The sequence below is a fragment of the Embiotoca jacksoni genome, unplaced genomic scaffold (genome assembly GCF_022577435.1).
Source record: "Embiotoca jacksoni isolate LCO1_2020_lvr unplaced genomic scaffold, fEmbJac1.0.p SCAF_17, whole genome shotgun sequence".
Taxonomy (NCBI): Eukaryota; Metazoa; Chordata; class Actinopteri; family Embiotocidae; genus Embiotoca; species Embiotoca jacksoni.
In genome coordinates this window covers 10,483,568-10,509,742 of record NW_027185307.1, presented here as the reverse complement: position 1 = coordinate 10,509,742, position 26,175 = coordinate 10,483,568, and the positions used below count along the sequence as shown (strand labels likewise).

The 26,175-nt window shown below is 39.9% G+C and overlaps 1 protein-coding gene across 1 annotated transcript in view; it reads right to left on the bottom strand.

Annotated features, from left to right (window-relative positions):
* The window catches only part of cntnap2a (contactin associated protein 2a), a 312,740-nt gene that overhangs the window by 149,970 nt on the left and 136,595 nt on the right, over positions 1 to 26,175 (bottom strand). Inside the window, exons 3-4 of the mRNA XM_069151565.1 lie at positions 22,219 to 22,412; positions 2,783 to 2,930 (exon numbers count right to left, since the gene is read on the bottom strand). Of these exons, the coding sequence (XP_069007666.1) occupies positions 2,783 to 2,930; positions 22,219 to 22,412 (342 nt within the window). The remainder of the gene's footprint in view (positions 1 to 2,782; positions 2,931 to 22,218; positions 22,413 to 26,175) is intronic.

Sequence of the window (26,175 nt, the reverse complement as noted above, 5' to 3'; positions counted from 1 at the left end):
TCTGACTGAATGCTGAAAAAAGGAGCAGTGATAGCATAATCACGAGAATGCACTGCGGGCTTCAAAACACAGCTGACAGACAACTCTGAAAGATGATGCACCTGACCAGGGGGAGTGTGTGTAGGTATGGTTGTGTATCTCTTTTTTCTGTTATCACTGATATCTGAGCTGTATAAGCACGCGTTTACCTGATTGCATATTTATTATGTGTCTCATCTAACAGATGTCAAGGCGTGGTGAACAACATCCATATTTGTCAGAAGCAAAAACTCTCCTGAGCTTTTTCTGGGCTGAGAAATAGATGGTGGTTTTTAATAGTATTGCTTTTTACCTCAGACACAGTATATCAAATGGCCTGCCAGTCAATGTGTTGAATGAAACAGAAATGTATTTGAATAAAAACAAGTCTTATTTCACATAAAGCACTTTCGCATTTGAGGGTTAACAATCACAGTGTTCTCCTTCAGTCTTGATTTTGCCAAACCTCAGTCTTTTTTTGCAGTTGTGAAAAAAGCACGGGGATATTGGAGTGCAGGTTCTTTGTTGTGTTGTATCTCTCATAATGTAACATGAGGGTGACTGATTATTAACTTTTGACGGAGAGAAAATCTATTTTTATGTATTTTTCACAAATATGGTTCCCTTTCAAAATCAAGTTCTCTTGTTCTGTTTCATGTGAAGTATAATTGAGTACAATGTCATTTTGAGGGATTAAACCTCTTGAGCAGCAACAGCAACACAATGAGATGATATTTTTAATACGCAGATTACAGGCACACTCATTCAAATAGTGATTACAGTAAAGATTTGACTTCAAATAGACCTACTGCATTAATATTCGTAATATTATATCAAGACTACAGTGACTCCAGAGACCAATGTCTGTGTGTTAATCTGTGAACAAATATCAATCCCAATTTAGAAAACTTTTTTCTGCTGTCTGAAGTAAAACTGGTAACTACTTCTGTAAAGTACTTTGCAGCTATAGATTGTGTGTCAGGTATGTTACTCAGCTCTGCCAACTGTTGTTTACAACTCACAAAACTGCTGGTGCTTGACAGCCAGATTTTGTGTAAGCTATATTGATTGCTCCTGCATTTCTTTTGCTAGAGCTGAGAAATATATATTGTTGAGTATTACTTGCCTTCCATGCTTTATATAATGTATTTGGGAAAGTAGAGGCAAATATTTATCATATATTAACAAATGATCAGAGAAAAGGTCACGTACTGGTTGCTACCACCCTTAAGCTCTAAAGTAGAGTCTGCAAAATATATCTCCAACTATTTTATTGTGTCATAGACAAGCAAAGCGAAACAGATTTTATTTTGGTGAACATGCAAAGCACTATACAAAGTGGAAGTGCCTTAAATCTAAATATATGTACTAAAATAAATGTTCCTTGAAGAAAATTGGATATTATGAAACTACAAAAACATTTACTAATGAAATTTGACATTCGAAATTAAGATCACAGAGACCAGTGCTGTCAGAGAATAAAGCCTTTCAAGTTAAAAACCGCAACAGCAACAATAACTAGTTGACTTTACTTAAAAACAAAAGCTGTCATATGTATTAAAAGTCAATTATTAGTTGAAGTGTCTAAGTGCAGTGGTTTACAAATGTAGGGTGATGTGATGGGTATACACTTTAAGTGGGCTGGATGGCTGTGTTTTTATTCTACTGTGTGCGTGTGTGCGTGTGTGTGTGTGTATGTGTGTGTGTGTGTGTGTGTGTGTGTGTGTGTGTGTGTGTGTGTGTGTGTGTGTGTGTGTGTATGTGTGTGTGTGTGTGTGTGCCTGCAGCACATCTTGTCATCCTTATCGTTACTGACTTGCTTTTCTTTTGACATGGGAAGGAAATGAAACAAGAGAAATATAATCAAAGGGCTGAGGACTGACTGGAATACAATACGTGCCCTTGTATTCACACACATACACACACACACACACGCACACACAAGCAGGCGGGCACACACACTCACAAACATATCCGCGCGCAATGTAATCGCATCTCCAGAATGAAAGACGTACGTGTGTCACTTATAACAGTAATTTATGCAGAGCCTTAATTGAAAATTGTTATCAAAATCAATTTGGCAGCCTTTAATAGGATGAGAGCAGAGGGGCTGCAAGAGTGTCAGTTCCCTGGATGATGCATTTGTTAGAAAGCGAGAGGCAGTGTGTGAATATTTGTGTATTTATACATGTCTGCGAGTTTGCAAATGTGCTCTGTATATTTCTGCAAAATTAAGTTTCTTTTGTGTGCGTGTGTCGATGTGTCCAGGCAGGTTTTCACACTGGGTTTGTGTTTGATACCTAAAGTATACGGAATTATCTTATAATAAAGAAAATTCCGATGTGATTTGATTGGAGCTGACAACCATCATTAGGCTCTCCCCATGGCTCTATAATTATAGATGGTAATAGTGCTTGTTGAAGTGTGAACAGGTTCACAGTCCATGTGAGTGTGTCTATGAGGTTTAAAGACTTTGAAATACTTACTAAAGTAATATAGTGACGACATCTGTTACTTTACGCCTCTGTTGCCTGTGCGTGTTTTAATATCATCGCCTGCAGCCTAACCAAGTGACTGAGACTATTAATATGCAACTGAATAGAACCATCTTTTATCATTTTTCTGTTTGATAATGTGTGACAATTCCAGATGTTATTGGTGTGAGATTATCTGTATGTGTAAAAGGGAAATATGAAAGAGACAGAGGAAAAGAGATGCGGCAGGTGTGCTTAAAGATTATGTGTTTGTCTGTGCCTCAACTCACAGTAGGAGCAGCCATAGACTTCTATGCGCAGGCCAATCCGTCCCTCTTCGCTCCAGTCTAGCGGGATGAGCCTCAGGAAGCGAGCCACGATTCCCTGCTGCAGCTCATGGCGAACTGAGCTCTCTGAGTTGGAGTTCCCAGAAAAGGCCTGTGAAGACAAACAGTCATGCACACGCCACAAGCACACGCACACACACACACACACACACACACACACACACACACACACACACACACATACACAAACACAAACACAATGAGATTAAATACATCAAAGCTGCAAGCCTGCAGTCAAACAAGCAGCTTCAGGACTTAGAACAGGAGTATTTGTTCCACACACCCCTTCCTGCCCTGAAGCAGCACACTGACAAAACATGCAAAATAATTATGAGTCTACATATCTAATATGCCCACCACAAGACAGACTAACTGTGGGGGATCTGAAGAGGAAATTGCATATTGTATTTAACTCAGAGTGCATGTAGGAAACTCCCTGATCACATCAATTTAAATTAAAGCTGATTTCTGGGTCCCCAAAGATGAATGGGGGCTTGTAAATGATGAGGTTTGTGGTTCCTTGCTGTATTAGCAAAGTGTTCTACACAGCATGTTGTCGACAAACCAGGGGTTTGGATTATAAAAGAGTCAGGGGTTCTTAAAAGCACATGAATTAAAAAGTCACATTTATAATGCTCCAATGTAGTCTAATTAAAATGCCAGTGCACCTGACTTCCTCTGCTGTCAGTGATGCCTCTGACGTGGCCGATCGGGACATGTGCAAGTCATTTATCATGACTTAACAGCATGAGCTGCTCCCATGTGTTGTTTTATGCAGAATTATTGTGCATGGATTTGGCATCGGATTTCACAACAGGCTTATATATACTTCCTGACAGTGTACTGAACTTGAAAATGTTTTTATTTTCGTAGTTGAATGTGTGAATGACATTTTCAACACTTACTAAAATGTTTTCATGTTTAGTGGAAAAAGAGAAACGAGAGAGGGAAGACATCTGCTTCCCAGAATAGCAGAGAAACTTATAGGACAAACAAAATTCTCAGAAGACGCACTGGTTAACATGACCTTTCAACTCCTGTCTTGTTTTCTTTCCTCTTTCTTCCTCACCTCTGCTCCTCCTGCTCAGTGTCCCTTCTTTCACTTGACCTGGCACATTATGGGGAGAACTTCAAACCGCCTACTAATCCACCTCACCACAGTCTCTGAACTATTCTCCCTGCTATGCTTTTCTTCCTTTCTGAAATAAACATACACATCACCACCCTGTTCCCTATGCTTTCCTTCTGCACACATATGCACACAACAGTTGGCACAACTCCCACTGGGGAGAAGCATCATTAATAGCCATAGCAGGTAACTAGATGAGCGCAAGACACCAGGCCGCCATGTGTTCTTCCAGATAAGGCGTGGAGTGGATGAGTGTGTGTGTGTGTGTGTGTGTGTGTGTGTGTGTGTGTGTGTGTGTGTGTCTGTGTGTGTGTGTTTATGTGTGTGTGTGTGTGTGTGGGGGGGGGGTGCTCAGACAGTCTGCTTTGAGTTGACTCCTCAGTGACCCAAGCATGTACCCCTGAAGATATGCTATCTGCAAAGGAGGAGATGGTCAAGAGTTCACACTAAGCTCAGAAACACTGAATTTCCACTGTAGCAAGGGAGTGGACATGAGGTGAACACTATTACTATCTCCCCTGTGCCTTTCCCTCACTTTCATTTTTAATCTTTATTTATCCAGGAAAGGTTAACTGAAAACACAAACACTTTCTATTTTTTATTTGTGCCCCGCTTCAAATTCACACAGCTCCACATGACTCATCGGGGAGCCCTTCAGTATACTTTAACGCTCTGCAGGTGCACAGGTCCTGGAGATCTGGGCTAAGTGACTTGCTCAAGGGCAGCTCTGCTGTTTTTGAGAGAAGGCTGCCACATCGACTCAGAATTGCATATATGTCATAGACCATAAACAAATTACATTTATCGTAGATACAGGGCAGCTGCTGGTAATGTTACAGTCATAGCTATCAGGAAGAAGCCATGCTCTCATTTCTTATTTTGTAAATGGAAACATATGGGTTGGCTTAATGATTGTGTAGGGATTATGACTTTTTGTACCCACCCAAAGTCATAAAAACTCATAAATGGTTTTCTATGTTTGCATGTAGTTATGCTCACTGGATATTGTCCTCCTTTTATAAAATCAGATCCATAGGTCTTTTGTGCAAGGAGCTTATTACTATCCACAGCTTCATTTCTCGTGGTTGTATAAATAACGTCAATCTAGTGTACTGGAGAAGTGACGGAAATCAGATGATGGCTGTAATACTGTGAGTTTCTTGTTAGCAGGAGAAGGAGTGGTAGGCTGGATGGTTTGAAACAGCAGCAGACTTAGGGGCTGGAGATGGTACTTTCCTTCCAATTTCCAAGCATGAGTCAGGGCAGTTTTTAAAATCGTGTTTGTTTACTGTTGCCAGACAACGTGGTTGCAGATTGCTGGGTGCCGGAGACTACTGTATGCTTCTGGTTTCTAACCAGTTGGGACACTAGCAGACACTGACAGAGTTGGGACACTTTTTTAAAACCTGTTGCCATGATGACAAAGGTTGCATAACTTTAAGGAAGTATTACATTTTATGCACAGCATGGTTCAAGTCATCGTTCCGTTCCCTTAACCAAAACAAATGTGTTTCTGCCTAAAGTCACTGGGGAGCTCATTTAGCAAACACTCCTGTGGGCTGTATTTGAGCGCACCAAATAATTATATACATCTATGTATTTATATATACTATCTAAGGAGAACTTGTAGGTCAAATGGTAATTTGCTTTTCTCAGTTCACTGTGTGAGGTTAAGTAGCGATTGTCGGGAAGCAAGTGTCGGGAAATGCACTGTTTAAGCCTCCTAATGACTGACAACTAAACATTTAACAATTAACGTTGCATCAAACATTCCCACCACTTCCATTGAAGTGCAAATAGAAATGTATCTGTTTTGTTTTATTAGTTAAGGTAAGGCTTTAATGCACTGTTTCACAACGCATATAGTATATCACTACATGTACTTTTTCTCTGCTATTTGGTTCATGAGTTCAAACGTTCATGAGCTGATCTGAGCTGTTTACCGTACGTTTCAATTACGCGCTGAGACATCAAAAGAGCATCTGGAAGAAAAAAAAAAATCACAGGCTAAATTTTTTTTCCAAAAACAGATATTCCTCCAGTCACGGGGGTTAACACTTCCCTGTGGAGCTGTTTGTACATTTCTTAGCTTTTTCCTCTAAAACTCATCTCTCTATTTTCTCTTTTGTTGTTAAATCTTCTCAATCCTCCTTCTCATCCTGTGCTCTCTATTGCATGTTTGTCCTTCACTATACTGTTTCCAAAATGCCTGTGGTCCCGGCTCAGGATCTGAAGCACAAATGTACCAATCTGCATGCGCACATGGCATTATATATGCACACAAATGCAGACAAAACCACCCGCACACCACCTTGCCATTGAAGCCATTCTGCAATGTTAAAAGCTGATATCACCCCTAAGCTCATTTCATAGTTAGAAATAAAATAATAATAAAAAGAAAAATTTAATATTGCATATCTTTGGCTGACTGACTTCACTTCTTTTTTTTTTCCAGGCGACACCTTCCTCTCCTTGTCCTGTTCAGGTATAAGAGAGAGAGTGAGGAAGAGAAAGAGATAGAAGAAGTGAGAGAGAACAAAACCATTTTTTTGTCTCCACCCAAAAGCTCCTCATCCCAAGTTTTTATTTCTCTATTGTGTTCATGCCGCTATTCTGCACTTATCTGTGCTTGGCTGAATGAACAGCTCAATTCAAAGGCATTACTATGCAGAGTGGAGGACAGGAGGCAGGATAGGGAAGAGAGCAGGGGGATGAAGATGAGGCAAAAGCTGTGGATGGTGAATACCTTGCAAATGTCTGCCAAGTGAACCATTTAATTCCCTCTACTCCAAAGTCAAATCATTAACCAGCAAACCAACGAGTAATTGGAAATGTATGTGTCACTGCATATAGTGTGTATGTGTGATGGTTTATGTTGGTTGTGTGTGCGTGTGAAGGCAACTTAAGAGCTTAGACACTTTGACGTTTTGTTTAATCAAGAACTTAATTTACGGCAACAAAGGCCACAAAGTACTTGAGGTAAGTTTCAGATTTTACTCAGTGTGTGTGTGTGTGTGTGTGTGTGTGTGTGTGTGTGTGTGTGTGTGTGTGTATGTGTGTGTGTGTGTGTGTGTGTGTGTGTGTGTGTGTGTGTGTGTGTGTGTGTGTGTGTGTGTGTGTGTGAGAGTGTAATAATTTAAAACCCTAAAACAGATGCATATTTATATTTACGCTACGTACAGTTTGCTAAACTACTTTTAAAATTTAGTATTGCATAAAACTTGTATGGTGCATTTGGGATCCAAACAGAAAAATATTTACTATATTTCTTTTCTTTTCTTTTTTATTCCTGGGATGATGTGCATAAAATTTAGGAACATTAAAATGTGAACATGCCGTGTTTTGAAAGTTAAAAGGAAAACCTTAGATGTAAATCAAAACAGCGCAGAGCTGCCACATGATTTTAGCAATCTGTGAGATCAGTGGGGGAAAGGCAATGAGAGAAAACTTGACTTGGAAAACAAAATAACGAGGGAAGCTGAGAGACAGCCAAGACTACTTGCTGGCCATTTGTAACACCAGGGTTGCTGTCATTCAAGGAAGAACAAGCCAATCATTTTACTACAGCTGGTCAACAAATACCCCTGTGGTCTGCTCGCTCTCACACTCACAAAACACACGATTCATCAACTAAACAAGATACACATGCATGTCAGCATGCTTGGGCCCGTAGACACACTCTGGGAAACATCTCGACTCACGCACAAATACATTTACACCCATTGTCTAACTGCTCAACAGATCTCCCTCATTGCTTCTCCTCACTTCCTTACTTATTCTCCCTGGCTGGGTGTTTTTCATTTCCTGAATGCACATCTGTATCTTTCTGTCTGCGTGTGTCTGTTTTGTGTGCCAGTGAATATCTGTGTGTGTGTGTGTGTGTGTGTGTGTGTGAGAGAGAGTGTTATGTCTGTGTTTGTCTCTGTTTTGACAGCTAGAGACAGGGCTTCCCAGAGAACAGATCTCCAGATACTGTGAAACAACAAGTGAAAGCTATTTTCTGGCATTTCCTCATTGCTGCTGGACCCTTTGTTCGACCAGCCCAGAGTCAGGGCCATTGTGTGTGCTTGTGTGCGTGGATTTGTGCGTGTTCCTTCTGAGCAGGCAGGGGAAATCAGTCCGGCCTGGTCTGGTCTTTTGTTTTTATTGACAAGTATGTGGGACAAAACAGAAGGGCCATGGAGAAATTTGTGTTTCTGTGAAGCCCTGCGGGTGGGTGTGTTTGTGGGGTGCTTTTAGTGTGCCAAGAAAACAGGACAAACTGTAGTAGTGCTTATTTAAATCATGAATCTTTAAACTGTATTAAAGTGGAGTGTGTGGCTGTTAATTAGCTCCCCTTGTTGAAAACTATGTGCACCATATCCCAAAAAACAGGCCTCCTCAATGGGAGAGATCCTTCATCTCTAACCACTTCTTGACACTCGCTGACAAAATAAAAATTCTGGGCTACACAGTCAATCAACCCTCCCACTAGGGGTGGAGACCACAACCAACTTCTGCTGCAGGCAGAAGCTAAATATAATTTTGATCTGGGTCTGCAGCTCCAGACGGGCTGAATAAGCTGAATGAGGAACTTGATCTGTGCTATATCCTCTAATGTTTTTGTAATTTTTTTTCTGCCTCTGTCATCCTTTTTGCATCCTTTTGTCTGATCTCTTTTTTCCCGATGGTCTCTTGATGATGAGCGTGTCATCATTTTATTTCATATGCTTTATATACAGTTCTACATAATGTTAATCAATATGTTGGTACTTGTCTTTCTCAGTTTTGTGTGTATCGTGTTTAATAGCTTTTGATATCATTTTGTCTGCTTCTACTGAACTCATACCACGACTCATGTTTTCCTGCCTTCAGTGCTTTACAAGGAAGTAAAGGGAGCTTGAAATACATTGAACTACACTGTTCTGTGGCTTTCATTACAACCATTTACTGCATGTCCATTGTGCTCCGTGCACTTTTGTTGACTTGTGCTGATCAAAAACTTTAATACACATTTTCTTTGTGCTTGGTAGCTGCTTCCAACATGTTTTATGAAATTTCATTGGAGCCAGTACATTATTATATCCCTTTTGTGTCCGCCCTAGCTGTGTGCCAGGGCGCCAGTTCAGTCTCTCATTAACTTCCCTTACCTGCTAAAAGAGGGATACCTAAGAGCTGGTGTCGAAGGGAAATGTAATCTTTTCTTTGCTTCACATATGTTATTAGCTGGAAAAATGAGGAACACCTCCAGAACATTTCATGCTAATACCTTTTCATAAACCACCTTTTTGGCTCATTAATTACTGCAGAGCAATTGAAGGAAATGCATAAATAAAGTGTTTGATTGACTGTCAAGAAACATTTCAGTATCAGCCGTTCATCAGAATTTTCCCCCTTAAATTCACACTCACACACGCAAACACACACACACACACACACACACACACACACACACACACACACACACACACACACACACACACACACACACACGCACGCACACACAGAGGGAAAGAATAGAGTTTTAAGAGCCCATTACTCAGGCTGTGAGCATTTGGCACCTTCTCTCCCGTTTTGCTCACCAGGGACCCACACTGATGGAGTGAAGACTGCCTTCCTGGCTCTGCTATGAAACCCCACACAGTACCATGGAGCTGTGTTTGTGTGTGTGGGCGTGCATGCCTTTGCACCTGAAAAATAACTGTGTATGTGTGCTAATGGGGGCGTTACACACCCACTCAATTTGACATTACTTGTAGGGACCATATGGAAAGAGGCAGAAATACTCCAGACAGACGCCACTCATCACCAAAAGCTTTGTGAAATAAATTAAAAAAAATTCCATTCTTGAGAGGTTATTAGGGCACCGTCTGTGCGCTGTTGATATAAAGCAGTAAAGACAGACCTTTTAATAACACCGTCACGGAAACACTAAGGTAGTGAATTCTACTGAACTTTTTGGGTCCATGCTTCGTCAACTGTCCACACAAGCAAAATATTCCCGTTTATGAAAGAGACCTATAAAGATTTCATAGCAGCCACTTAAGCAGTACCAAAGGAAACTTTCATGACTCACTGGGAAGAATCCTCTTTATCTGTTTGAATTCATCATCCTCATTATTCACACTCAGCAATTTTTAATTTCCAGCTCTTTATCTGGAATGAAGTGGGGTGACATTAAAGCGGCTGACGTTCAAGCCCTGTGAAGTCACTGCAGCCAATCAAGATACAGAGGCGAAACTTAGAAGATGGAAAAAAAGAAGAAAAGTCATCTCCATGACTGCGAGCGGTGTGTTCCTCTGTGGTCTGATTAGTTTAATTCAAACACTTTCGACAATGCTGGATGTAATAATTCATTTACATTAGCAGTTGGTCAGCGGTAGTCAGTGTGAGTGACAGTGTGTGTACATGACCATGTTTTCATGCATGTGTGTGCTGAGGAAATTATGTGCTGGGTCAATAAGAGTCGGGATCAAAGCAACAGGATAACATCCATAAATACACACATGAAACTGAATGCTAAACCTTTTAATTACCTCACATTAATATCAAACGAGTGCACCTCATTTCCTCTGACGTAAATGGATCTCCTTTGATCCCCTCCCCAATTCACCTCATCAGCTGGCACTGGTTGCTGTTTGGGTAATGTAGCTATGGATCGTCTCCATCTGTGCCTCAATTCATGATCCAGTATCTTGGAAACTGCTGGCCTGAGTTCAACGATACACAGATGAATGTATTCATCTCTATATATAACGTTTTGTAATCTTCAGAACAACATCTTCAGAACAACAATCAGTAAAAAAATGTGCTCAAGTACATGGTGACAGTTAAACAATGGCTGTTTGTTTTATCTTATATTGCTGACAAAAGCAATCTCAAACCATTTGAAGAGAATATTTATTGCAATAGTGCAGCTATATCATGATGACAAGAACAAAGTGTAATCAGTCCCTGCAGGATTTTGCTGAGGTTTTGTAATTGTTGGGATCAAAACTGGTGGATGCGGCGGTGGATTTCTCAAAAATTGTGATGTAATTTGAAATTTGCAGAGTTTGAAGTGACTTTTTTAAGAAAAAATTTAATGTTGACGGAAAAAGATTCCAACTACCTGATAAAAAGTTATCACTTATTGAGAATGCTGCACATCACAAATATTTTTGTTAGAATCTTATTTTCTATTCATTTTTTTTTGTTTACTTCTCAATCTGTGACTGCATGTAGTACAGAAAGAAGGCTAAATCTTCTGTAAAATTAAGAGCTTAAATTACTTTTAAATATCAATACAACACATAGGACTACCTACGCACAAAAACAGCAGTCTTTTACAACTGGAGCTGTATAAAAAATAATTTAACATAGGCCTATTCCTCATTCTAGTGATAAGACCACATTTCCCACAAATTCCATCACTTTTATTTTTTGGGTTCCTGCATTTTTTCCGGTTGGCTTTGTTTTGATAGCAGATAGACGAGAGGGAGTAGAGTCTTGCTGATTGTAAATGTGGAATTATTTTTGTTATTAAAGCAAGTTTTGCTTGGAAAGGCTACTTGCTACATGCCGTAATGCTTTTAGCAGAGCTTCTGTTTAGTACATTTTTAGCGGTAATTGGTGATATTTGGTGATATTTGCAAATATTGCGGAATGTGGTCATCTTCACAACATGACATGTCTATGAGGGTTGGGGTATAATATTAGGTTCGTTGTAATGATTTCTAGATTAACTATTAATAAAGGTATTATAATTCAAAGATTTGAGGCTTTTAATAACAGCTATCCTGGATTCTGTTACTGCTAAGATAGATTGAACTGCTATTAGAGAAAAGTATGTAAATCTTTTATCTTAATGCTGATATCATTACAGTGAAACCAACACTTCATTCTGTTTCCAACAAAAATAACTTTTTTATTCAGATGCTTCGTTCAGGAAATTAAATATTTTATGAGTTAGCCTTGCCAAAATTACCATAAGGGAAGGTTATACAATATTCATTGTGATATGACGCTTTCATGAGATAAAACAAGTCCATGTAAAGCACAGTAAATACAAAGGGAAATGATGGGAGCACTCCTGCTAAGATGTGAAGGCCCCCCTCCAGACAACTCAATAAGGAGTTGACATTTAGCAGACTGCAGATTTTCCAGCTAGATATCAATTCATGAGGGAGGTACAAACTAGGTACATTATGTCCTTCACATCACCCCAGAAAATATGGGTATGATAAAGTTAGAGCTGTAAAAGAAAAAAAAAAAAAAAAAAAGATTATTAATAAATTTTGTTTAATTTGTTAAACTGCCGAAAAATGAAACTGTTCAGTCATCCAACAGTCCAGTAATAGAGGTTCATACCATGTAACCACATTGTCCCTAGTTTGATTCAAGCCAGTTAGGAAACTTTCGTTCTATTTCTCTCTCGCCATGTTTCCTGTCTCATACTGAGTCACTGTTCAATAGAGACATAAATACATCAATAAAAGAAAAAACTATTAACCCCCTACCTTCGCTGTTGTTCAGTTAAATTACAGTCATCGTGTGCTTAAGACTGTAACACAAGCCTTGATTCCAAGCCAGCTTGCTGTTTCCGTTTCTACACTCCTGCTTTATGAGCACATTAATTCATATATGCAATATACTATATTCTCTATTTTTTTTTTATTATCTTTGTCTTCAAGACACAAACCTCTTTTTTCCTATTGTTTTAGTGCCACCGTTTGCTTTAGTCGTAACGTTCTGGTCTCGTGCACTAATGTACACTTACTTTGCACTTTCTCCCCCTAATGTAAGTCCCTCTCTATTAAAGTGTCCGCCGAAAGCTGTAAATGTATATGTAAATATACGAGGCACTTGATTTAATCAGATGCAGAAACGTGGAGGGTGGTTTAAGCCTCACAGCAGGAAAAAGCCAAAAAGTCAGCACTTTATTTTCAGTCCCCTTGTTGGTTCTCTTTCTCAAAAGCGACTGTGAAATACTGCAGAAAAATAAGTCAAATAGCAAACTCTCAAAAGTGAAAACTAGGGGTGGGAAGTCAATACGTCAGCTCTAGCACAAGTGTAGTTTTAGAAGCTTGTACATTATTTAACATCATTTTCATCACGAGACCTCTTATGTTTCGCAACTTTCATTAATAGCCTTAAATAAATCAAGCCACAATGTTGTTTTTAAAAGTTTTTTTTATGAAACCTCAGTCTTTACTGCACATTTGTAGTGACATTGACTTGTTTGCTATAGACGCTGATTCATTTTGGTTGTTTACATGTTTTGGTATGCTGAAGGCAAATCTTTTGAATTAATTTGTTTTGTTAAGATATAATCGCCACACATATTTTTACTTACAAACATAAATTATCTTTAATGAATCACTGGTGGTGAAGACTGCTTTTTGCATTGCTATTTGTTCTCCTAATTCAAAATTTAGCTCATTAACTAGCCCATTGGTTTTGAAGACTGAAGTTGCTCTGAGGCACTCAGCAACTCCCGGACAAAAGAAATGTGAAATAAATATCCGACTCCCTGACATGCAGAGAGCGGTGAGCAGACAGAGAGAGAGAGAGAATCTAGTCCAGTACGTCCAGGTGCATTATTTATCGGTGAATGCTCTGCAGCTTCTGAAACTGAATTAGTCCTTACCACTGAGACACAGACACTTCACCATTCATTTACCTGACAAACCACAGTCTAGCAGTTCTGCCCTCTCGAGGGCGCACAAACTCATTCGTTCACACTTACACAAAGGCAAAGGCAACATCATCAGGTTGGGTTTATATAAAGCCTGTGGCATGGGGAGTGGAACAAAACATGCCTGAGCACTGTTGATGGGAGTGGACCGTTACATCCCTAATGTGCTACCTCATCACACTTCCTGCCCTCTTTTCAAATGTAGTCTATAAATACCTCAGGACTGTAGCTCCTAAAATATCACAGCATCGAGTCACATATTAACAAGATAATGAAGTTGTTTCAAAGTGGCAGAAGTTCTCAATTCAGTCTGGACCAAAGAAAAGAATTGTAAATGATTGCCTTATAGCTGTTAGCTGGACTGCAACAGTGGGGCCAGCTCTATAAACATAAACTTCTCTCTGTTAGAGTGAGTGAGAGTTTTATCTGATCTATCTGTTTCAAATAAAAAACTCATCTTGGAGAAAAGCCCAGTCATCCCTGTTTCCCGCGACTTCCTCCAGCTTATCCCAGGCGATCCCGATCCGTTCAGCGATTTTATTCTTTTGGTCAACACCCAGACTTCATGACCACATGTGAGGGTCGACATGTAGACTGATAAATAGGGAGTTTTGCCTTACTTGAGGTCCCTCTTCACCTCTAGTCCACTGCAGCCACTGCCTTACTGCAGCTGCTTCTCCCAGCCTAATTAATAAAATGAAAAGCCATCACTTCAAATGAAAAACCATCACTTCAAATGAAAAGCCTTCAAGCTTTTTCACACACAGTCCAGCCATATAGGTTTTGACCTCATTTTGTTTTATGCTCACACTGAATTATTACAATCAAACCGAGACATGTAAAAAAAAAAAAGTCAAATGGAGGGACAGAATTAATGAACAGTTTTGGCAACCTACATCTGATCAGCAAAAAATATTTTACTGTCCTTTCTGACTACACATGTAACACGTACAGTACTGTGGAAGGGTTTTAGACCCTTGAGATGTTGAGATCCTTGACCATGCAGTACCGTCAACGAGGCATCTGATTGGTCCCAGTTCATTTAGCAACATGCTACGAGCAAATATACAGCCAGTCATAAATAAATGTCTACGGCAGGTGACCCTGAGAAAGCCTTGAGCTCAACATCATCGAGCTAAAGAACCTCCTCGCTTTACTTTTAGTCCCTAAATTGTTTGTGCAGTGCTATACAATATATAAGGCATTTATCTGATATATCAGCAACAATCATTTCTTAAGAACTGGGAGTGCAGCAACCACAAAAATATCTTACAGTCATACTTTCATCTCGGTTTCCTATTTTATTTTCTATTCTGGCACATTTTGTCAAAAAAGCCTTTGTCAGGGCCACTCTTCCTCTCCTGCTGCTGTCCTTGGTTTGAAAGCCATAGTATAATACAAAAATTGCCTCCCTTTCAAGCAGTGTTGGTACCGTGTTTCCAACCGTTTCAATGATGGCATTCATGCCTACCTAAATGAGCCATATCAAATTGTGTAAATGTACTCAAATTCGTCTGAAATTCACCCAACAGGTTAGGGTGAGAGCAACCAAAGGATCGTGTTTCCTGCTGAGGATGGAAAAAGTGCTGGTTGCAAATATTATTTTGGCATGTCTGTCAGTACTAATGAACAATATCTTAACAGTGTTTTTTGAAGTTTACTAGTTTATCTGAAGCCACTCTCAAAATAAATATATCTACCCATGGGTTAGTAGGACACAAGGAAATACAAGTATTCATCTCAACATGTAAAGATCCAAAATATCCAGCACCGTATGATATGTGTTAGATTAATAGGCCTGTCAGAGTTATGGTTGACTGTAATTCACTTGCCATACGCCTCATGCCCTGGTTTCTTCAAACCTGGGCCAAAATGTGTCACAGGCCAGCTGACAAGATAACAAGACCAGTTAATGTGTTTCCAAGCGCAAAGGCTTGAAACATTAGCTGGATGAAGTGTTACTGTTCTCAAAGGTCTTTTCTCTATCATGTCAAGTCACAGTAGACGATTTATCTTATTACTTATTTTCTTTTCAATCCACTACAATATTTTGTTCAGATGTCACTGCTGTTGAAGGCTAAATGTGGAGCATTTTGGCAGATCTGTAGCAAAGAATTGAATATCCATGCATCCATTATCATCTGTACAGCCCCTTCATCCTGAGCAGGGTCAGGGAGGTGCTGGAGCTTAACCCAGCTTACTTTGGCTGAAGACGGGGCACACCTGGGACAGGTTGCCAGTCCTTAAACTCACAATACATCTACGGGCATTTTTTTAATTCCCAATTAGCATGGATGTCTTTGGACTGTGGGAAGAACTTGCAAACTTGGAAAAGGTCCCATCTGACCAGCAGGTTCAAGCTCAAACCTGGCTGTGAGGCGACCACTGCAACACAATGCTGCCCAGAAATGGAATATAATATTTCTAATTGTGTTTTTAATTAGTTTATATTCACCTTAAACTAAAAATCGCTGTGTTTTCGTCACCTTAGAATGAGGCCATTGTACCTAAATGGAGAGCGTCTCCTTGGAGCAGGCCATGTTGCATCACCAAGTTTTTACAGTAGCCCAGAGGGGACAAATTAAACACTGGCTCTATAGAGTTTCACAGACACCATGGATTCTCCCACATGCTTGGAGGGGTAGGGTGACTTGGGGCGTGTTCAGTTGCTGGGAGCTGACAATAAATTCTACACACTGCTCTGTTATCTCTGTAAATATTCAAAACATGCATTGTATGTATAACATGCATTATATACTGTAATTATAACTATAACTATTCAATATTTTATTTAGTATTTACAGGTGTGGCCTTCTTCCTTACAGCTCTTTTTTAGCCCTTCCCTTGCAAAATGTAATGGAAGTACACTGAAAACAACATAACAGTTCTGGTGTTTTGTTCAATGTGTTTTCTCTCACTCTAATAGGTGACATTATTAGTTTATCCATTTAAATGAAACTTTCAGATTTATGTTGATGGTTGAAACTCTTTTTATCTGGATAAAATAAAAAAGGTTTTAAAAGGTTTTGGGAGATGCAATTTCAATTTTTTTCCCCCAGTGTATCTGACCCCTGACTCCGATGTGCAGGTGTGAAGGTGCTCCTTCACCTGGTGGGGAGTTTGGCTTACCTTCCATTTAAATTCTGTATTAGCAGATGGAGGTGGAAACTCTTTTCTGAACAATTCACAACAACGTATCACAGAGAAGAAATCAGTCATCTGGAGGACATTTTGGGATGCAGGAACTTATGCCATGTTTAAAAATTGTTCTCTGGCTGTTTAGACTATTTTTCACCAGTCCAGCGAGAAGCCATTATTAACATGTCCCCGTTTGATGCTGCATCAGCTTAAGATTTGCGGCTGCGGCTGTGCTAGTTTATTGGATACATGCATTACTGTCAACTGACCTGGTGTACATTCAGCTTCGAGCTTCTCACCCACATGAATAAACAATGGGCAATGGGAGAGCTACGGTAAACCATTTTGTGGAGGGAAATTGTGATTTAAATCTACTGTTAAGCTAGTTTTACTGCGTAACCAGACAGAGAACGTTTTTTATGGAATCAAACTCGTACACTTAATTCAAATTGACAGTAAGATGATCACTTAAAAGGTTTCCATGGCATACGTTTTAATGACAAATTGTTACCCGTCACTGAGTACTTCAAAATTCTGAAGAACAACTGTAATGCTTGCAAGTGCCCGTTTTTTGATGCCCTATATGTAAATCATTGAATGGTTTTTTTTATTAACACTGTTGTCAGAGTGCAGTTTGAAAAAATATATTAAGACATAGACACATAGATTTTTCTATTTAAACAAAGACAGTTTCCTTTCATATCCAATCATATTATATGTATTATTAAGGCAAAAACTCGCTAAAATAATATATATGCACAAATCCAGCCAAAGAGAGTTATCAGTATGAGTAGTGTGTAACTGATTAATTCAAGTTCGCAAGCACTGATAGCCTCTCAGGCATTGTCCTCTGGAAAAGCAGTTGGTATTTTAATTTTCACAGTCATTCATCAGTGTCATTGTGGCTCCTCAGCAGTACATTAGTGTGGCATTAAAAACAGTATTTTTCACAAAACCAAGACTGCAGTTGCCGGGTCTTTATCAATTATCCTTCGTAGTGGAATCAAGCTCGCATCGATACTCTTGCTGGTTTATCCTCTAAGTTTGAGAGTGAAGACGTTAAGTCATCAGTGTCAAGGAATAGCAGGAGGTGATTGGTGGCAAAAGGTTCCTGAATAGAACCTCCATGCATAAAAGTGGAGGACAGGTGGTTTTCTCTCTGGGGATCGCTGTGTGAACCTCATCCAGTGGTGAATGGGATTGAGCCGAATGTGATTGAATGGGCTGAAACAGGGCCTGATGATAGCTGTCTGTGTGTGTGTGTGTGTGTGTGTGTGTGTGTGTGTGTGTGTGTGTGTGTGTGTGTGTGCGTGTGTATGTCTATGTCTATGAGAGAGAGAGAGAAACATTAAGCTGGCTTAAGCGCCCTGCCATCCCCACCCGTCCCTTTGATCAATAGCACTGATTGCTCCACTTACACACAAACAGAAACACACACTTCACAAAAAAAGGTCTAAACTTGTGAAGAGGCTCATCTTAATTATCAGTAAGCGTTAGTAGCACTAAAAATACATGTGCGTACATGTGTGTGTGTGTGTGGAGACTGCTGCTATTCCACTCTGTGTCCTCTTCTAAATACGACAAGAGACGGAGAGAAACAAAGTGCTCCACTTACATGTTACTCCATGGGTTATCGATGGTATATGCCCAGCTTAAAATCACCGGACCTTTATTTCTTTATATAGGCAATATTTTGAATTACACCGGCAATACATTAAAAAGCAATACACTCGTCATACAGCTAAGCAAAACAGGATACAAAAAAGTTGGGTATAGTTACAAAAACACCAGGAAGATGAATGTGTGGAGTATTTGCAGAAATATTAAAGGCAATGAATCAGGGTTAATGGCAGAAGGAAAACACTTCAGAATAAATAATAACCAGCAAATAATTTTGATGCACCACACAAAAACAACTGCTTAATTTACTTTCAACTGGAAAAGATCCATATATGTCATAGCAACCACTTATACAAATCCTAAAAGACCAAGTAATGAATAAGGCAGTTGGAGCTAAATGCAGAGCTTAAAACCAGCAGCCAAAAAAGAACAAACACTGTACATGAATGTGTGTATGGAAACACACACTAGAAGTCTGTAATTGCTAGCTAAGATTAGCTAACTTTACACATAATGTATTCAAATTTTGATGTAGTCTATAAAGCGTATACGGCGGCTTAACACTTTAAGAGAGAACAGGCCCATGGTTTGTTTGCCAATTTGTTTGAAAGGTTGTTCATTATGTTCTTGCCCCCGTCATCAGAGGTAGAAAATAAAACATGTAGCAGCTACATTCCTGGAGTAAATTTTAAGTATTTAAAGTATTCAGTCTTGAAGTAGGCCGGTCAGGAAGCACCTCCTTAAACCCCCTCAACAAATCTCACCGACAAGCTCATACAGTAGGTGGTTGATGTCATGACTAAACCCCATGCTGTTTCAATGGCATTCAGACAGCTGGGAATGGGGAAAGTTACCATTTGAGAACATCCCACTTCCTAGTTGGGAGCGTTCACACGAGGACAACAAACAGGCAACACAGCCGCCCCAGAAAATCTGCTCTATTTCTGCTGTCAGAATACAAAGAAGTGACAAAAAAAAAACCTCAGCATCATCCATATAACCCAACACGAGGATGAAATGAAGCTCATGAGGTCATTATTATTTGTACGCTACATTTCCACATTTTTAACATCGAACACTACTGGGGAGGCTACGCTAACCAAGTCTGGCTATTTCACCTTATTTTTGGACCAAGAATATATCTGCCTTTCACCACAAACGCATACTTCTCACTGCTCTCAAAAAAAATTTTTTCCTAGTGGGATGTTCCTAGTTTGACAGGCGCTCAGTTATATTTTCCCACTTAGAGGTTGAAACCTTCCCTCCTCCCAGTTGCTCATGAATACAGCATCAGTGTGAGCAAAGAATTTGTACCAAACTCCCGAGTTGGAGCTGCCAAGAGCACCGAGTAAGACCTCACTGTAATACCACAAGATGGAAAGAAAATTTACTTGTTAATCGCTGCTAATAAGAAAAGAGTCTTGGTTGTTTTGTTTTAAACAAAAACAAAAAAAACCTTGATTAAAGTTTGAATTAGAAAATATTGATTATTTTTGAAAAAGTAATTCAATAAGGAAGAAAAGAACAGACTTGGATAAAACAAATTTACTGCTTACTTTCGTGAACTTTCATAATATTAAGACTGTTGGTTGTGACAAATTAAATTTGAGGGTATTTGGGGATTTTTTTTTTTTGTAGGTGGTGCTTATTTGCCGCCAGTGTTCAACCAGGTAGAACAAAGAAAAAAATGTACCCTATAAAATGAGGTTTTACTGAAAAAGCCACTTTGAATAAAATACATCTATTCCATTAGGAAAGCAAAACAAAAATCCCCAAATATCCTCAAATTTAATTTGTCACAACCAACAGTCTTAATATTATGAAAGTTCACGTAAGCAAGCAGCAAAAAAATGTACCCAAGGCTTTAAAAAGCAGTAAACGTTTCCCCCTGAGCCTATCTGAGAACAAAATGAAAGAAAATAAAAAAGAGATAAATAAACTCTGCAACAACCAACAAAACTCAAGGCTAATCAGGATTAACAGGGAAAGATACATCATTTAAAATGCCTTTAACGGTATAGTTCAAAGCTGACACACACAAAAATGTGATTTATTATTTTAGTGCAATTACTGGATCCCAGAGTAGTCTTAATGTCCATGATCAACCTTTCTATATTGTAAGGATCCTTCTGGCAGATGAAAATCAGATGAACTGGGAAAAAGACAAAAAAGAAAACAAAAACATACCCTGTCTAGCTCCACTAAGAGCCCCACTCCCCATTTACTTCCAGGTATTCGATTTCTGCCGTCTAGCTTGGTGTATCAGCGTTATTCATGACAGGACTATTCTTCTCTTCTCATCTCCCATCTGTTATCACCTGTAGCCATCCGCTACACTGCAACAGTGAATAGCCTGGGCCATTAACCCATTAGCTAATGATCACGGATTGTCAGCTACCCCACTCAATTGCTTGCTAACAGAGAGGTCATAGATATGTGTTGGTTTGGGATAAGGGATGTAGAGGATACAGCCAAAGAGACATCACATCTGTGCTGTTCCAAGAAATTAAGTGCTGAAGGCTCATTTGTAATTGTTGTTTTTATGCTGCATTTTCCATTTAGGACCCAGTGGTGCTTGAATAAGATCTTTGGCTGTGATGTTACCTTTGGTATAAGCAGGGATAATAAATTGATAAATATTTATGTGCTCCATGCTGTGACACTATATTAATGATCAAAGCAAAAGGTTTAAAGCACACGGCCAAAGTGCATTTGAGGTGTGTCCAAATCCAATAATGTGCGTTCAACAGTGGATAATCTGAGCGCAAAATAAGGTGGATGGTCAAAAGGGATTGTATTTGGTCTCTTAGTCAATCACAGGTGTGTTTTGTGTTTAACATGAAATAAACCAATCAGAGTATCATCTCCCATTCCCTTTAAGTGCCAAGTGTGTTAAATGTTTGATTTGCCAAGAAGTAGGAAAGAACGCTTCTCTGCAGAGGCAACAGATCTGCTCGTTCACAGATTGAGCCGATCAATGTGCACAACAATAATCTCTTACACTGTCAATGACACTGACTTAAAACCAAGTTTTTGTTGGTCAAACATGCAATTGCTTTCCACTGCCTAAAGAGAGCAATGATCCAACAATGCACCTGACCACACATCATTTTCAAGGAAAATTACATCTGCGTCACTCTGAAAAAACACGTTGCATTGTTCTTGGAGCTGCTTTGTGCCAGGTCTCAGATCAAGCTCTTAGTTTTCCTCTCAGACAAGGCTTTCGCCTTTTGTTTCTTGAGGGTGAAAAGGAGAAGAAGAAGGAGAACCAACATGTCTGAACTCCCCAGGCAGGTTGTTCCATAAGAAACACGCCGATAGTCAGGTCAGAGAGGTCAAAATCACGTTTCCTTATAAGCAGCTGAATAGTAGCAAGTTTCAAATGATAAGGGACACTTACACAAAACAAAGAGATGTTAACAACTGATAAACAAGCGCTCATAAAATCAAGAACTGCAGTTCTGTATAATATACAGCAGACAGGAGGAAATTGTAATTGTTATTGGGTCAAGTCAACACTGCAGTCTCATGGGAGGAAACCCATCTTATGTCACCAACAATTGCAACCGGCATGATCTAAATTAGAGATAGGCTTTATGGGAGAATGTATTGTTACAATCTTATTGTTGACAAAGACTAAACTAAACTTTTCAGCATCACAGGAGGTAGAAGTTGGATGATTCATTATAGAGTTCATAGTCTGACCAAAGGAAAAATAAATATGATTATATTCACTATTATCGATAAGCTCTTTCACCAATACGTAATAGACCCTTAAATTGTGACGGTCCATCAATGTTGCACACTGACATAAACACACGATTCATTTTCACTCACCCAAATGTTGCCATCTTGGTGATATGGTTTCCAGTTCCTTCCTGTGTCACTGTAGAGGAGTCGATACTGTGTTGTCCAGTCAGAGCTGCTGTAGCGACCCTGCGTTGCTAGGGCGCTCACCTGCTTTCTGGACCCTAGGTCCACCTGTAGCCACTGATAATGGTCACTGTCCAGAGGCGACCATCCACCAGCACCTGCAGAGTCAGTGACATTTTATAATGAGTGGGACATCAAAGGTTGTCTTTTCCTTAAATGTCTTGCAACGCTTCAAGAGGAGGATACAATGGCTTTGCCCATGGATAGATAAATAAATAAATACTAACAAATATGAAATGCGTTTCTTTTCTTCGAGTGTATTTTATTTGCAAAGACGGCTCTCGTTCAGTGCACACCAGCTCTCAAGTCCAAGAAAGGCAGGGAAGCAGCATGGTACCACCATAATGACATTTTACAAAGAGAATGCAGAGTTACAAGGGTATGGTCTATCCTATTATTAATGGTCAGTGTCCAGCAGAGAGCAGCTCAGACATTTGCTCCAAGAGAGGCAATAACATGGGAGAAGAAATGTTTTATTGAGAGCTTTGCATACAGGGTTAGAGCCTGCAGACTATAAAGATGTTTCACAAGAATGACAAGTATGTCGTCCTTATTAAGATTTAATCATTCACTCCTCAATACAGCAGGTGCTTCAACTTCTAGAGGAATGACATTTGTATATATGGCATTTCTGGATGCATTCCTTTTTAATGTTAGTATGCAGGTCATCATGTGACATTTTCTAAATGCTGGGGTGTCCACTGTCATCCATACACCTACAGATATGTTCAGTTTTTAGCTCAGAGACACATGACAAACCACAGTTAGATAGTGAGCACAGTAACAATTAATCGCAAAACACAACACAGGCCGGTACACAGTAAAACAGAATGAGACTTTGCCTAGATATCATGCAATCAACTTCACACCGGAAGCTACATGAGGCAATCTCACACTTGTTCCTAGCTAAGCACTAGTTTAATATGTGCATGCTTGAGCACAGATTACGTTTATCTTTCACTCTGGTGGAAAATGTATTTTCATTTTCAATGCACACATCTGAGTTGGAGTAAATTAAATGAACTATTTCTTGGTTATTTTCAAAAGGGACAATAACCCCGAAGGAAATGACTTGTTTAACAGTATAGAGTCAAATTATTTGACCTCATCTTTAGCTTTTTGCATATAGCTCAGAAGGTTGGAAAATATATTGCTCCCAAGGTGAAGGTTATGATCTCCCAGGGTAAATGCACTAAAGTTGGAAAACATTCTACCAAGTTGATTTACTGTTTTGAAAAAAATGACTATCTCTGAAAACATCAAGGTGGGTGTTTCAATGCCAAATTCCCATGGCTACAGTGTCGACTGTTGGAATATATGGCTGTGTTTGTTTCCTAATCCACTCAGTGGCAGTCAGTGTCCTTGTGATAGCCTGAAACCTCATGGCTCTGCCTTCATTGCCAGACAAACACTAAAACGTCCTCCCCCACCCCACCCCACCCCATCCTCCATCGCCCCTTCACACCCCGAGTTGTCTACCTGAGGCAGGGCCAAACTCCCCTGGACCTTGCAGGTTAAATGAGCCTCAGGTTAAATGGTGCAGAAACAAAAGAGCAAGGCTAGACAGAAGGGTAGAAAAAAAAATGCTGGAAAGAGTCCCACTGACCTAAATTTGATCTGCCATTAAAAAAAGGAAGAGAAAACAAAGATGTAAGGCCGCCATTACAGTGCATGGAGGATACTGTCAGAGCAATCAGTCAGTGTAAAGAAAATGCAAGAAAACTGCAAAAAGAGATGCATAAAACATACATAGAGACCAGCGCATGCTTTTACCATGACATGCACGCACACACCGAGCACTGAAGACACATTAGTGCAACAAACACTCGAGCCAGTCACATTTTGTGACAGCGAGATGATTATCAGGAAGAGTGGTGGTGGATGGACGGTGAACTGGTTGTTGTTTTTCTTTGATTCTCTGTGACTGACTTTTTCTAAAGGACACAAATGTTGATAAGACAGTGAGAGGCTGAGAGCCCGAGTGAGGGACAGTGACCGATTTATAAATGACAGGGAAATAGAGAAAACAGAAACATGGTGATGAAGTGAGCCCGTGGGAGATAGTACGACCAGAAAAGTACAAGAGAGTGAGATAAAAGCACCAAGTGTAGTGGAGGAGGCATGAGGGGTGATAGTCATATGATAAAAGAGAGGGTGAGGAGGTTTGCAGTTTACCCCCCCCTGACAAAAATCGTATATCTTATCCAATTACAGAGCCATTACACTCCAGCGTTGGACTTGACAGATAACCAGGCCCGTATCAGTGGAAACGTCAATACCTCAAAAACCCGTTGCAGCGAAGCCATTCCCTTGGGGGGATAAAACACTCTCAAAAAGGGGGAGGGGGTGAGGAGTTGTGTTCGGGAGGGGCACGGTGGTGATAAGTAAACAGACAGTGGAAAATAAAGATTAAGAATGCAAGCTTAGCGGACAATGACCAAGGCAGTGTGACGCTTTGAACAAGATAGGAGGATAGAGTTTCGGAAAGAATGACGAGAAGGTGTCTGTGGTGGGATGGTGGCAAAGAGAGAGGACGAGGCAGAAAAATGGAAACAAGGGAGATGGATGATGCGAGGAAAAAAGGGAGTAATACGAGAGGATTTTATGGTCCTGGCACTGGGGAAGCCAGAGATGAGAAGCTTGCCGACAGAATGGAAAAAAAAATATGCAATGCAGTTATGGTAAGGAAGGTGATAGACAAGCCCAAAAGTGAAAAAGTAGGAAGAAACTTGGGGGAAAATAAGATAAACCGAACCCATTCAACACTGGAAGAGGACATCATCAACAGAGAGTTCGGCAGGGACTCTGCAGGTGGGTTCAAATCACATAGAACAGAAAGCAAAGATTGGAAAATTCAATGGTAAAGATGTGAAATACAGGAGAGACAGAGGAAAGCGAGAAGGGAACAATGAGGAAAATACAGTACGATTAAGAGGTGATCCTGTAGATTATATGTCAATATGGACACAATCTATGGGTTTGAAAAGTAAAGCCAACGCAGACGTGCCTTAAAGTGCAATCCCGCTGAAAGCCACTAGGGGCAGATTTAAAAAAAAAACAAACAAACAAACAAACAAAAAAAAACCAACAACAAAAAAAACTCTGGCTCCAGTTGATTCCCATTTAGAAAACAACAACTTCTCATAAATACAAAGTCACTAATAAGTCATTATGGCGTCTTTCGCTAAAGTCACTCCTGATCAGTGTTCTGGTGGTCCTTCTGAAAATAGTTCAATAAGTAATTAGATATTAGGCTTAAAAGAGAGGTCGTTTTGGGTGTTCACCTGATTCGATTGATATGCCTGGGGTGCAGTCAGGTTGCCAGGATAGAAGGTCAGGGCATAGTGTCCACAGGTTTACAGTCAAATTCACCCCTAGCTCCTCCTCAGGTCATCCAATTATCCAGACAAAAAGGTTTCAACGGCCAAAATGCCAGACTCAAGGTTTGAAAAATGCCAGCTCACAAACAAATGGATGACATCACAGTGGGTTGCCACCTCAGCTGCTTAAATATTTCTATGTTCAGTTCATTTGAAAGTTGAGCCAAGAAAGATATGTGGGTCTATTTAAGCATCCTCAAACACATTTGTATGGCTTTCCCTATCTTAGAGAGGTTTTTGTTAGTTACGTCTGATAACAGCATGTTTGTTATGAGACCTTCTCATGGTATACAACAGTGCTACTGCTCACTATGGATCCATTAAGTGAAGCTGTCCTGACATAACCTCTTTCATTCCACTTCCTCTTGTGGGAGCTGCTGAAATGCACCGTCTGGCACTGCTGACCAGTGACAAACACAAAGCAAGAAGTTGGCAAATTTTCACACGTTGTTTAAGGCCACCTAAATGTTCACTGCTGGCT